Source organism: Primulina eburnea, chromosome 17 (assembly GCF_022965805.1).
Source record: "Primulina eburnea isolate SZY01 chromosome 17, ASM2296580v1, whole genome shotgun sequence".
Lineage (NCBI taxonomy): Eukaryota > Viridiplantae > Streptophyta > Magnoliopsida > Lamiales > Gesneriaceae > Primulina > Primulina eburnea.
In genome coordinates, this window is record NC_133117.1 from 190781 (window position 1) to 206692 (window position 15912).

Consider the following 15912-nt stretch of genomic DNA (forward strand, 5'->3'; position numbering starts at 1 on the left):
CATATTGCATGCATGCATGGTAACCATTTACGAAGTGATTTTTTTCGGAATCGTTATATTTTATTATTATTATTATTATTATTATTATTATTATTATTATTTTATATATATATATATATATATATATATATATATATATATATATATATATATATATATATAAATGGATTTCATTGTTCTTATACCCCTTTTTATACAAATTTTCTTGACCTTTGAATTGTACAAAAGGCTGAGTTAAGGAAAAGAATTATTGTATTGTGAAAATATATAGTCTATCGATCCATATATATATATATATATATATATATATATATTCTTTTCTACGTGTGTCGACATGATCTTGTAACTTATCCTTTGAAAGCCTTAATTTATTAGCATATACCACCATGATGCATTTGTGAACTCATATATATTATATATATAGAGTCTCAATCCCAATGAATCATCCTTCATGAACAATTTGGGAATATTATTACAATTTTTTTTAGAAAAGAAATCATGTCCAAAATAAAGCCTTGATCTGCTACTTTTATGCATACAAAATATCAAAATAAATATTTTTATTCTCGAAATATTCTTTATCAACTTGACTTGCAATCCAATCCGTCAAAGTTTGACATAAAATTGTTAATTAAGTGTGACGTTTTTAGGTAACACGATCTTTACAAAAGTAATCACGCACACACATAATGATAATATTTTTTTCCATTTCGACGCCACTTCTATCTCGAGTCAAAAGTAGGCAACAAAAGATAATCTTCATTTTTCTACACAGGAAAAATTTCTTAACCTGCACTTATTCATAGAGTGTGCATACAATTTATCCCCAACTTTCTTTTAAAAAAAAATTAAACAAATATGGCAATTACAACGTCAGTTAACACAATAAAAAAAAGTGGTTGCTTCTCTGCTACCACAGCCATGGATGGTTCGCCTAGAATGAAAGAAAATCACCGGTGTTCGTTACATAAAACGACCATAATCGATAAGTGAAAGAGGAACAAAACCTTCTCACAAACGAAAAAAAAAACGTCACTTTAATTAGGACTGCTCTTAGACTTCGATGCAATGATATCATGTAAAGTTACATGGACTATGATACCACAACACAAGCTAAACCAACTTGGAGATTTTAATTATCCGTGTTTTCGCCTAAAGTATACACTTGGTCACCTTAAAATAGACTAGATCATCTCCATGATAAATCATGCAAGCAGATTGTAATCACATTATTGCATAATGATCACTGACCCTCTGAACTTTATTTTATTCTAAATTTATTTGAATAGGAATATAACTACTGTCTATATGTGATATAAAATCTGACACAGATAGAAAATCTTGAATATCAAGAAAGCCGGTAGATCCACTTTCCTTGCAAGCTAGTGGTACTGATGCACAATATTTTCTGGTACGCCTTGGATTGAGTTTTATATATAGTTTAGCAGATCCAACTAAATTTTGTAATATGATTCAAACCCAATATAAGTTTCATCTATGTGACTGTGTCAGCAATTCTTGAGATCTATGCAATTTAATGCTTAATGCTAAAAACAACATTATCTGAATAGACAGAATTCTCAAGCACCATCATTCCAAAAACACACATGCTGTATATTAAAAAATTTCAGACTCTGGCTCATCGATACAACGTTTGACTCTCTCAACATAAATGTGCATTCACGGCGTACATCAAATAGGAAGAAAAAGTCACGTACGACTAAGGGATCTCGATTAATTAAAGAGGGAACAACCTGTCACATTATAAAATTTACAAAGTGATGACCTTTTCTTATACCTTAACAAGATCGTGATTTGGACATGTTCAGTATTGTGAACCAAGTTTTACAAAACCAGATAATTATACCTTCAAAAACTTTATGATGGAGACAAAGGTCAGTGGTACAAGTCCCCACATCAACCTTGCAATAGAACAATTGTTTGGATTCAGTTTCAAGCACGATTGTCATTAACATGATTGGGAACTTCGTTTTGGCTGTCTAGAGGCATGTATTGTGCCATTATAGCCCTGATCTCCGAGTCCATGTACATCTGAAAATGAAAAAAGGCAAAAGATGAGCTGATCACAAAATGACTGAAGTTCCAGTTCCAGTTAACAAAATCACTTAATGTTCAATGTTCAACTTCTCCAAAAAAAGAACCTATTTTTTATCTACATTAACATGTTCGGAGTCTACATTTCAAAATAAGGAAGTGAAGAATAGACAGAGAAATTTCGACTTTTGAGGTCAAATGGATAAACTAATATAGAACACTGACGTGTAGAAAACTCACCCTCAACCTATACTTGTAAATGATATACGCCCCACCAGAAGCCATGGCCAATACAATCATAACAATCCAAACAGCTGTCCAAGCAGACTTCACTTCGGTAGCCCTCTTACCTGCACAAGAAACAGAATTAAAAAATGTGAGTCTCAGACATGCACCTTAGATACTGTTGAACCTGCGTCTGTTGCTAGTCTGCTACACCAAATGACCTAACCCAATACTGATCATACAACTAAAATATTTTACAATAATCTAAACAGTGTTTCAACCTATTTCACACGAAAAAACACGCATCGTAGCAAGGACAATTTGCTGCTTTCCTACATACACAGAGGGTGATGTGTAAATGAACTCACTTATGCATGTATCATGGTCCCTGATATATAATAGATCCCCACTACAGGTACATTCGTAACCTCCCCACAAGTTCTTGCAGCTGCATTCTGGGCACTGACATGCTTTCTTTTCTTTACATTCATCAACATCTGTTTTTTAGAAGAAAATTCAACATGGACAGAGGTTAAACCAAGAGAATATGCTGGTGTAAACTGTTGAGATTATGGACTTTTATATACAAGTCACAAGAAGTTAATCCGGCCGACGTGGAACATCTAACACCTCATCGCCCATGAATGAACATCTAGAGCGTGAAGTTTACAAAACATTAGCGGGTAGTCTATTAGAGGAGTCCAACGCATGACGGTGGATATAGACTTTGATACCATGTTAAGATTATGAACTTGGTCCAGACTCCACCCAAAAAACTAGTTCAAGGGGATGATTATCAAAGTCCATATACATAACTCCCAAGAACTTACTACAGTCGATGTAGCACATATAACATAAACTCTAATTCAAAGTTTCAGACCCAGGATTGACATTAAATGACGGGGAACTTAGTGTCTGCTTTAAAGACATAATTCCTAACAACTTCAGGCAATTATTACAATTCTCGAATATATTTCCATCAATATAATTCCACAATGTCCTTTTAAAAACGTAATATAAATTCCAAAAATACCAAGTGAAGATGGGTTCATTGTTCATGCTAGTAAATGATATTTATGACTTAGCATATGGGTGTTAGTATTAGGCGCCAGGGAGTCGTTCACATTTAAAATGAACAACATTGAACTAGTATCTGTGTTGCATTGAGGTTTAGATTAATGACAAACAGTGGATTGAGATGTGCTCAAACATGGATGTTATCAGGTCCATTAGTATGTGATCTGAAAAAAACCTTACCGTCACATGTTTTAACGCCGTCACCTTTAAATCCTGGAGGACATGCACATTTTCCCTCCTCATCATCCTACATATATAATACAGGGATTCCCATCTGAATCAATTGTCTGGCAAAAATTAATAACAATATAAATACAATTAGAAAATTAAAAAAATACAAACCAAACAAGCGGAGAAAGTGACTCCATTTCTGGTTTCGTGCCAACAGCCTCCGTTACTGATTTGGCACCGCCCAGGCCCACTTGCTGCATGGGGAAAAAGGAATATAAGACAATATCATTGCCATGCCTTGAGATATTTGTACAAAAAAGAAACAAATCAAGGATCAGAATCCTTCGGAACGGTCACAAATATGAGTCTGACCCTCGATCAAGGGATGGTGAATCCAAAATCAAGGGTTATGTTGCCTGCAATCAAAGGTAACCTGAAAATAAGGCTTTTGGTTTAAAATTAGGGATAATACCTATTTCTTGTCTCCATAAATTCATATTTTGGCTATAAACTGAATTCATTTTATGGATGAATTCTTCAACGAGGAGAATTATTTTCTTCAACTTCTTCTCACATGATAGGTTGATCTCTAAGAATAGAGAAAAAAGCTGTATAAACACTAGGACGCGACAGTGCTATCCAACTTCAATTGCCGCAAAGCCTCCCCCGTTTAGGTTCTATAATTCCATTCTCCAAGCCTTAGTTTCCATTGGTAGAATAATTTTTATCTTTCTTAAAAGAAAACTTGAATTGTGAGTCAAGATAGAGCAATACCATTTTACTCTAGTGTGACCAATATTTTTCGTTCCTTGTGTTTTTTCCATTTAATTTAACTTAAACATACAAAACGACAAGCATGAAACACCCCTCTACAATGTGGAAGAGTGATTTCACATAGATAAGCACCATTTAGTGCCGATTTGTGGTGGAGAGGCATAAATGGAGCAACTCAGCCTTTTAAGACTACTTATCCTGAAATCATCTTTGGGTGACAAATTTTGTAATCAAACAACAATGAAGATATATGGAGCAACCAGAATTTTGCAGCATTGTAAATGGCGTTAGGCGGAGGCGGGGCGATCAGTCGGTCACTCAGCTGCATAGGTGGTTGAATTTATTTTTTCTATTTTTATATATAATAATGCAATATATACAAAAATTAAATGTGGGTGAATGGGTTGACTATTATGTTTTGAATAGAAAGTGTATAATGTATTAATAATTAGGGTTTTTAAACTTCTGTTGAATTTTGACCCCTTCGCCCGCCCGCCCGCCCGCCCGCCTCGCCTTCCCCGGCTCACCTTTGACCGCCTACAAAACTGCCTAAGGCAAAGGCGGTGCAGTTGATGGCCACCTTGGCCGCTATTTAGAACACTCACACTTTGTGATATGATTATATGAATTTGAAGACCAACGCGAGTGTGATCAAAATATGCATCACATAAAAAATTAAAACATGAGCTTCATAATGTCCAAACTGCTTGAAGCTCATAATTATTTCCTGGATGAATCGATATATGAAGAGAATTATTTTACTCAACCTTTTCTCACAGAAATATATACATACAAAACAGACGTGCACACCAGTAAACAATCAAGTAACTTCGCTAAAAAATAAGAAAATAATGGGAAAGATTTGAAGAAGCAAGAACTGTTATCCTCGTTAGCAGCAATCAAAATACTCAATTTGCATTTATATGGTCTCATATAAAGTATATGCAAAAATAACATAATTCTGATGTGAGATAACACCGTCGGTCAAATAGAAGAACATATTCATGCCAACTCAGACTGGTCAATATCTCTCTTTTTTGGTTTACTGTAATACCAAAAGAAGTGTAAAAATAGTGGAATGATAAATTACATGATTTATGGGTTTTCAGATGTCCGGTTATTTTTCCACTTTATCTCCTCTTTATTTTTAGTTTTCAGCTGGAAAGAGCACCAGAGGTGTGTTTTCAAGGTATTTCCATCAAAATTTTCTGTTGTTTGGATACTATTCCTCCTATTTGAGTCACATCGATGTAACCAGACATAAGTGGAGAATATAGTGACAAAGAAATCTCCAAGGTGGATGTGGACAGAATAAATTTGGAAAAGAATCGATCAACGTCGGATCAGTAGGAAGAGCGTGCAGCACGGGGGATAATATGGAAGAGGATAGGGGTGTTAGACCTCCTTCAAAATCTGTTATCATTACAAACACAACGTCTGAACCAAAAAACCAAACATCCAAGGCAAAGGCAATGAAGATACTGAGAAACCTTGATCCAAAAGAAGCACATAAATTCAGATGTTCTTCTATTGCTTCTGTGCTTATTGACCAAGGTGATGAGATTTTCAACAGGGAGGGATCAGATTTAAACAACAATATATTCAACAAGTTTGGGAAAAGCTATTACAGAAAAAGGAAAAAGGACAGCACACGAAGTACAGAAGGAATAAAATTAGGGGGGCATTTTGTATCAGACATTCATGTCACGGGGCTCTGTGGGAAGATGGAAGCTGGTGACGCCGAAGGATCTGAGGAAATCGCATTTGAAGACTCTCCAGAAGAATTATCTGAAGGGGAATTTGACTCATCAGATACAGGTACAATGGGCTACATTAGCTCGGAAGCTCCAGAAACCGATGAAGATGTGGCAAAAGAAATGGATACATTGTTCTCATCACCAAAAGGAGAAATGACTTTCTCAAGCTGCAATTCATTAGAAAATCCAGCAACTTCAGTGGGACAGGTTCTTGCACAAAATCACTCTATATCTTCAATCCAGTCATTGTCTCTAACTGTTATTTTACAATCTCCTTTTACTTACTTGGGTCTGTCTAGAGGATTTCTAGGTGGGGGGGTAGGAATAGTTGGTGGAAAGCCAGGTAATGGGAAATGCATACCTTCAAGGAATGTGATGGAGAAAAGGATAGTGGAAGTAAGAGAGGAGGCGACAAATGGAAAAGTTATCAGGTGTGGAAGAGGGGTCAAGATGTCAAATGGCAGTTTAAAGAAGGAATTGTACAGACTTCAGTGTGGTATAGATTACGAAAAAGGTGCTACTTCGAGGGGTCCCAGAGTGTTACAATGAAAATATTTTCATGGAATATACGAGGTGGAGGGGCTGCACGAAGAAGACAGTTGGTAAAAGTGATCATCCGCAAAGAAAAACCAGATATTGTTATACTACAGGAAACAAAACTTGAGAGGGTGGATAGAAAATTTGTGACAAGTGTGTGGAAGTCAAGATTCGTAGAATGGGTATATCTACCTTCAGTGGGAAGATCGGGGGGCATTATTGTGATGTGGGATCCACGAGAAGTCTTAGTTACCAACAACCTAATTGGGGAATTCTCGGTGTCAATTGAAATAAGAAGGAATGATGATATAACCTGGTGGTTCTCGGCAATATACGGACCGGTGAAACCAAGAGACAGAGAGTTATTTTGGGATGAATTGGCGGGGTTGAAATCGCTTTGTGGGGTTAATTGGTGTTTGGGAGGAGATTTCAATGTGGTAAGGAATGTGGGAGAAAAAATTAACAGTCAATCATCAAATACAAGCATGGCATGCTTTGATGCTTTGATAGAAGAGTTGGAACTCGTAGATCCTCCGCTGCTGAACGCTAAATTCACGTGGTCTAACTACAGAACGGAACCGATTTGTTGTCGGTTAGATAGATATCTCTTCTCTAGGGGATGGTCGATTTTATTCCCCGATTTCAGACAAAAGGTGCTACCTAGAATCACGTCTGATCACTGTCCTATTGTGCTTGATACCGTGAAAACACGCTGGGGGCCAGTACCTTTCAGATTTGAAAATGCTTGGATGACTCACCCAGAATTCAAAAAACAGGCGGAAACTTGGTGGAGCAAGGAGGGAATCCAAGGATGGGAGGGATACAAATTCATGCATAAGTTAAAGACGTTAAAGGCAGAGGTCTCCAAATGGAATAAAGAAGTCTTCGGGGATGTCAGAGTGAAAATTCAAGACCTGAGTGACAAGATTAATCAACTGGATAGGCTTGAGGCAGAGGGACTATGGTCTGAAGAGCTACACGCTGAACGGAAGAAAGCAAAATGTTCGCTGGAAGAATTGTCTTTTAAACAATTTCAACTAAACAGCCAAAAAGCGAAATGTTCATGGCTCAAATATGGGGATCAGAATTCCAATTACTTCCACTCTTTATTGAATAAAAGAAGAAACAGAGCAATGATCGATAGATTGGAATTGAGTGATGGCAGTATGGTTACGGACAGAGGACAAATCGAACAAGAAATCTTGGAATTCTATGCGGGTTTGTTCAGAAAGACGGGAGGTGATGTAGTGAATTTCGAGGACGAAGGGAGAGGTCTTCAAAGTATAGAATGGAATCCTATACAACACTCATTCGCAGATGAACTAGAAAAACCTTTTGATGAGGCAGAAATTAAGAAGGTGGTGTTCGAATGCGATGGTAATAAAGCACCGGGGCCGGATGGATTCACAATGGCATTTTATCAAAAAAATTGGGAAACAGTGAGGGAGGATTTGTTAAAGGTATTCGACGAATTTTTTAACAACGGGATCGTCAATGGAATCACGAATGAAATGTACATATGTCTCATCCCAAAAATAAGAGATGCAAGACGGATCAAAGATTTTAGACCAATCAGCTTGATTACGAGTTTGTACAAGATCGTGGCTAAGGTATTGACTACGAGACTGAAGAAGGTCATGTGCGATATCATTGCGGAGAATCAGTCTGCTTTCATAAGAGGAAGACAGATATTGGATTGTAGCCTCATAGCGAATGAGATTGTTGAGGAATATCGAAGGAAAAAGAAGAAGGGTTGGATCCTAAAAATTGACTTGGAGAAAGCTTACGACAATGTTGATAGACAATTTCTAGATTTCGTGTTGGATAGAAAAGGATTTGGGGAAAGATGGAGGAGGTGGATTAGAGGATGTGTATCGAATGTCAATTTCTCGGTTTTTATCAATGGAAAACCGTGTGGGAAAATCAAAGGAGAGAGAGGCTTGCGACAAGGTGATCCGTTGTCTCCCTTTCTGTTCAACATTGTCGTTGATGTGTTGGGGAGGATGATAGACAAGGCAAAGGTGGACAACAAGGTCAGGGGACTTCAAGTTGGGAAAGATAAAATTGAGATATCACACTTACAATTCGCGGACGATACACTTTTCTTCGCAAATAAAAGAGCTGATGTGGTAGCAATTGTGGAGTTAATAAAACAATTTGGAACAAGCTCAGGGTTGAAAATTAATTTAGGAAAAAGTGTGGTTTTGGGATTGAGTTGCTCGGATGATGAAGCAGAGGACTTGGCAATAACTTGTGGGTGCAAAAAAGAAAATTGGCCAATCAAATATCTTGGACTACCATTGGGAGGCAACCCCTCAAAGCTGCATTTTTGGGAACCGGTACTTTCTAAAATGCACAACAAATTAGCAAGCTGGAAAAAATCGTTCCTATCAAGGGGGGGAAGATTCATCCTGATAAATTCAGTATTAGGAGCGATGCCATCGTACTTCATGTCATTGTTTAAGGTTCCGAAAAGTGTCGCAAAGTCTATGGAAAAAATAATGAGGGACTTTCTTTGGGATGGTGCTGACGGGGAATACCATTGCCATGTGGTTAGATGGAAGCAGGTAAGCAAACCAAAGGAAATGGGAGGGTTGGGAATGGGAAATATTTGTCTAAGGAACAAGGGTTTACTTGGTAAGTGGTGGTGGAGAAATTCGGTGGAAAAGGAGTCATTGTGGAAAAAAGTGATTATGAGTATCTACGGCCTACATGATAACGGATGGGATTTAGGTTTGGCGGAGAAGGTGACATTCAGAAGCCCTTGGAAGTGTATATCCCGATCATACCAGGCTTTCCATCAGCTAGTTAGGGGGGTGCTAAGACAAGGTAACTTAATTCGTTTCTGGGAGGATGTTTGGGTGGGTGAGTTATCGTTTAATGTACGGTTTCCATCTTTATTTCGAATTTCTTGTTTTGTTAACAAACCAATTAGTCATTTCGTAGAATTCGTCATTTCTGGGGGTATTTCAACAATTATTTGGGATGTGAGATTTAGAAGAGCTCTTAGCGAGGGTGAGATTCACGAGTTCACAAACTTGATGTCAGTGTTAGATCGAGTCAAATTGCAGGAAGGGGTTCAGGACTTTAGAGTGTGGTTGGGGGACGTTTCGGGGATCTTTTCGGTCAAATCTTTTTACGGGTCTTTCTTTCAAAACCCTTCCTCTATTTTTTTCAACTATTACAACAGCATTTGGAAAGTTCATGTCCCACAGAAAGTCAGGATTTTCTCATGGATAGTAAGCTTGGGGAGGTTGCCGACATGTGATTCTGTGCAGAAAAGGTGGAAGAATTGTGCCTTAAGACCGCAATGGTGTTGTCTATGCCGAAATCATGAAGAAAGTCAAGATCACATTCTGTTACATTGTCCTTTCGCAACAGGTATTTGGAATAAAGTGCTAAATGAGCTGGAATTTCAATGGGCTGCGCCAAGACATGCAAAAGATTTACTTCTTGACAACTCTTGGTATCCGTTCGCGAACAAATTTAGAGAGTTTTGGTTTATCATCATTCATACCATATTGTGGACAATTTGGTTGGAAAGGAACAAAAGGATATTTCAAGATGCTTACGAGTCAAATGACCAAGTATGGGAGAGAATAAAATTGGGAGTGGCCACTTCGACGGTCAATCTTACTCAGTATCAACATCTAAGGGCCTCCGATCTCTATAGGGACTGGAAATTTGTATGGTCTTGAGTTTTTGTTTTGTGTTTGGTGTGATTAAACATGTTCAAAACTTTGTGGTAGTGTAGGAATGTTGCGGATTACTCATCCGTACATATGATGTAATTAATCCCTAAATTAATAAAATTTGTTTCTTATCAAAAAAAAAAAAGAAACTATATCTGAAGCAAAATGCTCATTCGTAGCAAAGTAAAGCATAAAGCACTTTGTGATAAAATTATGTAACTAACCATATCCAAGAAAAAGAACAAATTGCATTCACTTACATACCCACACAAGAACTGTAGCCATCTCCCTTAAACCGCACACCATTAACTATGGGGCATTCACACACTCTTCCTCGAAATGTGTCCTGATATAAACATCGTCAAACCAAATACATAACACTCATTTTTATTACTCAGCAATTGAAAAAAGTACCTTGCAAGCTGAAAAGTTAGCTGTCTTGTCTTGCCAGCAGCCACCATTATTATCCAAGCACTCATTTGTTTCTACATCTATAGTTAACAAATCATAAGCTCCAACTTTATCATAAAACCAATTAAGCTAAAGACGTTAAAATCTTCCTCAGAGTGGAGATTACTTACCACCACTCAGACAAACAGATGGTTCTGTCGTTTCCTCAAAACCTGCACAGAGAGCCTTCAAAACAGAACCTTTCTCCAATTTCCCTGAAAAGTAACCATATAAGACAATATAATAAATTTTATAGCTAAAAGGAAAGATAATGTAGTACAGTCTAACCTCGATATTGTCGATTATTGACAACAAGCGTGGGCAATATGGTCACATCACCCCGCGATCCTTTTCCAATCTATAAGTACATATTTTAGTTCTCACACAATGAATGCTATTCACATAAAAATATGAAATAAACACATGCAGCAATATGATGAAAAACTTATGTCAAAAAAGTTGGTCACAAAATCTCACTTGTGCATCCTGTTCTAACTTAAGAACTGGATTGTCTGAATCAGCCTCAGGATCACCCATGCACGTTTCAATTTTTTTCAGATCAAGACCTGAAGGAATAAACAACAGTATGTTGACATTCAGTAATGAACGTGGCAATATAATATGAGAAATGAAAACCTTACCTAAAGATTTTATAACACTGTCTGCACATTCTTTGTTGTACTTCTTCTCTTTCATGGGGCATCTAATTTGAAAGTCAGTAACGTAATCCCACCATATCCATGGTTTATTGGTCTCATTGGTCACTTTGAACACGCAAAGCTGTCTCAGATTTTCAAGAACCACATCTCTTCCTTCATAGCCTGTGCTAAAATCCTGTTCAGGGTCCGGAGCACAATACCTTCCATGGTTTATGCATTGAGACTTGCACTGTTTGCTAATGGTAAATGCCTGCGGGCAATACCAAGTTATATAATGTGGTGTAAATTGAGTATAACCGCCTTTCTCAAGAATTTGAGCTGCTCCCTTAAAATCCTTTACAAACTCCATCAACATATTACACTTAACGCCACATTCATCATTGCTATTAGTCCACAGTTCATATTCCACTCGATCATCTGGGTGTGGAACAGCTTCCCTCCAGTCAAGATTCACATTCACCATATCTCCCCCACCGATTGCTTTCTTCAATTTCTCTCCAAAACTTTTGTCAATCAGTGCCGATGGAATTGTTATGTTCTTAATATAATTTGCCGATGAACCATCCTCTTCAGGTGAGTCCATAGTTATTAATGCTTCCTCGACGTCATCAGCCACTAGAACTGCAGCTGCCCCAGCATTTTGGGCATTCCAGACTTTTAAAGCGAAAAAGCAATCTGTGTAGCAAGCCAAGAAAAAGATCCGTAAACTTATGTCTTATTAAACGCATGTGCAATAGTACCTAGTGGAGTATCTTAAGAGACTAACATTAATCAGAATTTCTCAAGCCATGCCATTAAAATGGTAGTCAACATTTCCAAGCATTAATTAATAACAGGAAAGGTGAAATTGTAGAAAAATTGTACATTCTAAACTATGGAAAATCAGGACATGGTGGATTTCTCCCAAGAAAAATACGGGATAGATTGACAAGCTATGCTTACGCTTTCTAATTTTATTTTCATGCTTTGAATGAATCTCCGAATCCTTTGGTAACAAGAAATTATCCAGCTTTCAGCAAACGTTAAAGTAGTCTAACGCTAAGTCCTACTAAGAATCCAATTCGAGAAGTTGCCGTAACCCTGAAGTAACTATGTCAAGAACAGTGGTTCTTGTTAGCTCATCAGAATCACCTCCTCACCGCTAGAAATTCCATTTTCCAAGAGACTAAACTTATTGCAATCACAAAAGGGAACATATTATGTATGTAGAATTCAACTTCCATGTAGAAATCTAGAGAAGTTCAATCCACATCACTGAGCCTTTAATACCAACATTTCATTCATGAGAAATCTGCGAGTGGCAACATGTATGTGACTTAATTTCCATCCAAGCCTCAATTGATTAACATTCTTAGAAAGAGCTTACTCAAAAAGATCTTTGAAGAGCTATAAGAGGCAAGTCGAGAATGATCCACACTATACACATGCTTGAGTGAGAGTTTTCGAAACCGCTGCATTTGTGGATTTCTACCCATGAATTAAGAGAAACTGGTAATCTTTTCATGTGCATGAGCCATGATTTGATAAGACAAACTTAAAAACATATTCCTCAACTCCATAATTCAAACAAAACAAATGATGATTAAAAAATTATAAAGTATTCCTCCAAACCAGACAATTATTTTGCCCGAAATGAGAATGTGATTGAATATAAAGGCAGAAGGAAATCAAAATAACCTATCCAGATAGATCATTTATTTGAACACTGAAAAGGGAAATTTATCAGAAATTACCAAAAGGAAGTCTTTTTGTAATGACCCGAATTCTTATTTTGAATGAAATATTAATTAAGAGATAATTAATGAGTTGTTAATTTAAGTATTATTAAGGATTAATAATTCAGGATCAAGTTGTTGGTATCCACCGAATTTTAAATGGATAACCCGACCTACTTCGGATTACATTATCTCGAGAAATCCAACTAGACCAATGAGATTCCGACACGTGGCAGATAAGATTGGTTCGGATTTTCTGAAATAGTCCGGATGCAGCCTATAAATGGAAGCCGATTCTTTTGTTTCTTTCACCGCATTCTTCAGAGAAAGTGCTAGTTTTACCATAGTTTCTAGTCAGTTTCTAGGGCACTTTGGTGTCGGGAAGTTTCGGAGCTAGTGTCGACTCGAGGAGGGTCGGTGAACTGAGATCGAGACATCATCAGCAGGCTGACGACGGACGCAGGTATAATCCTAAATCCTTAGATAGTGATTTAAGGATCATAGGGAGATCTTTGTAGCATGTTTGATCTGGTTTGTTAGTGATTTCATTATGTTGGTATTGTCTAGGTTCAGAGCTTTCTGTCAGATTGTTTTAGTGAGGTACGTGATGTACTGACTGAGATATCCAAGCGTAGTATACACACTTATATGCTGCATATTTATCTGTTGCATGATACATGTTTTACTGCTTTGGCATATTATGCATGACATATCATGTTGAGCCTGATATCTTTTGAGATATACCTCGTTTGTTGGGGCCGCTCAGCCCTATTCTGTATTGTGGACGATGGGGCATCGAGAGCTACAGTGTCCGACGGGACCCGCGGGCTCTGATGACCTGGACATTGCAGGTCCACGTCTTGATGATGAGTGTGGGAGCCAAAACATGCCTAGGGCAGATCAGAGACTACACACTCAGGCGCCTCTAGACTGAGCATGAGATTCTTGACTTGATCCTTGATATCCGAGCATATTGCATTTTGCATGCATCATATCAGTTTGTATACTCGTACATTCTCGTATTGGGCGATTGTCGCCCACGTCCTTGTTTTCATCTTGGGCACCCCATTCCACGGGGCAGGTCTTAGGTTGGACGGTTCGGACGACCAGGACAGTGGCTAGAGCAGTTGGGTTTTCGGTGATGATCCAGTTGAGGTTTTCTGTGGTTTATCGTTTTCTCGTTCAGGGTTATGTTTTGTATTTGTTATGGTTGTATTAATGTTTAAGACTGTCGTTATTGCTTTGTTTTCATTTGGGTTGTAAGATGATTACGTATTTGGTTTCCGCTGTTTAATTGTTGGTATTAAGTTTAATGTTACATGTTTATTAGTCTGTTTAGTAGTGGCTCGGGTAAGGGCGCTACACTTTTCCATCAAATCCACTTCAAATAAACAATTATCCTCTAAAGACGAGCGTTCTCAAATTCAACCTCAAACCAGCAAACTAGCGAAAATGGACTAAAGTACATGCACAAGAAAATAACAATTCACACCTCAAACAAGAAGGTCAATCACTGCATACTTCTTTAAAAGTAAAGATAACCCACGCCATAAACTGAAACAGAGAAATAACCAAGATAAAAGAAATGACAACTCTAGATATCACAATGGAAATTTCGGCTTAAAGTAACCGACAAGAGAAAACAAAATCGAAATCTCCAAAAAGTAAAAGAACAGATACCTCCACGATCAACAAGTACAAAATTCGGCAGAGCCCCAGGCTTGGCCTTGAAAGAAACCCCAAAATCGTCAAAAATTTTACAGCCTTTCTTGTTATCTTTTGGGTACAATACAGTTCCTGCCATACTTCCCCCGTACTGCGGAATCCCAAAGTTTCCAATAGCACTGTCTTGAGTCCCCTTTATGCTCTCCGGTGACGTCACCCTCAAGCTGTTCTTCTCCACAACAAACCGACCCATCACTGATTCTGCGAAAGCCAGCAGCAAAAACCCCAGTGAGATTGCAGACCTTGGAATTTTAAAAGAACCCATTTGCTCGAACAGAATCAAGAAGAAGGAAGTTCCAGGCTTTTGCAACTGCAGCTTAGCTATATGCTGGTTATTTTGTTTTTGCTTGAAATTGATTTCATGGAGTTCCTATAATGTGAAGGTGTTGTGAAAACACGCGCTTTTGTGCGTGAGAGTTGGTTGACAGAGAAGGAAGTCGTAGTTACAGCAAGAAGCGTCCTCTCTCAATCTTGGGAATATTAATATCAAAATAAAAATAAAAATAAAAATAATGAGATTTTTTTTTTATTTTATTTTTTTTTTTACAAGAAATTATTAAGTTTCATAAATTGGACAACGCCATTAAGCTAGCTAAAATACTTCTTTCCATTTGTATGGTATCTATCAACATATTTTTATGATTCCTGACTTTTTTTGGAATGATTATAATTCCTAAATTTGTTACTAAACAAATTGTTCGTTTAGGAAAATAAAGTAGAAATAAATTAAAGTAACAAATCACATATTTATCCATGAAAAATATTATTTTTTATGTCAAAAATAATATTTTTGACTTCAATATAGATCGAGTAAATCCGTTTCACTTATATAAATCCATGAGATTGTCACACATAACATCTACTATTGTTTGATTTTCACAAAAGCTATCAACATATTTCCATACTTGAATTTTAAAGGTTTATCTTAAACAATTCAAAAAATTCATGTGAAACAGTCTCATGGATCAATTTTATAAGATAAATATTTTATTTGTGTCACTCGTTAAAAAATTATTTTTTTATGTCAAAAGTATTATTTTTTATTATAAATATAAATATGATTGACATGTCTCAA

At 37.1% G+C, this 15912-nt stretch overlaps 1 protein-coding gene across 2 annotated transcripts; it reads right to left on the reverse strand.

Moving 5' to 3' along the window:
• Nucleotides 1-1715: 1715 nt before the first annotated feature.
• LOC140818438 (vacuolar-sorting receptor 3-like) lies at nt 1716-15292 on the reverse strand. 2 transcript variants are annotated; one of them, XR_012114981.1, is made up of 13 exons: nt 14793-15292; nt 11380-12072; nt 11216-11304; nt 11027-11096; nt 10870-10953; nt 10703-10779; nt 10553-10634; nt 3700-3782; nt 3538-3604; nt 2649-2777; nt 2296-2405; nt 1868-2052; nt 1716-1754 (listed from the first exon to the last, which is right to left on the reverse strand). XR_012114981.1 is itself a non-coding variant. In XM_073178390.1 (12 exons), exons 1-12 carry the CDS (start codon nt 15100-15102, stop codon nt 1954-1956), a joined length of 1893 nt encoding a protein of 630 aa, XP_073034491.1. In that variant the 5' UTR covers nt 15103-15292; the 3' UTR covers nt 1716-1953. The 2 variants fall into 2 exon arrangements, 1 of the variants encoding a protein (XP_073034491.1); XM_073178390.1 differs by having other exon boundaries at nt 1716-2052.
• Between the last annotated feature and the right edge of the window lie 620 nt (nt 15293-15912).

Excerpts from the sequence above, each read along its gene's own strand:
- LOC140818438 (XM_073178390.1), bottom strand. The coding sequence starts at position 15,102 with ATGGGTTCTTTTAAAATTCCAAGGTCTGCAATCTCACTGGGGTTTTTG. Across the intron at positions 10,954-11,026 it reads CAATAATCGACAATATCGAG|GGAAATTGGAGAAAGGTTCT; the intron begins GTTAGACTGTAC and ends GTTACTTTTCAG. Across the intron at positions 3,605-3,699 it reads TCACTTTCTCCGCTTGTTTG|GATGATGAGGAGGGAAAATG; the intron begins GTTTGTATTTTT and ends TTATATATGTAG.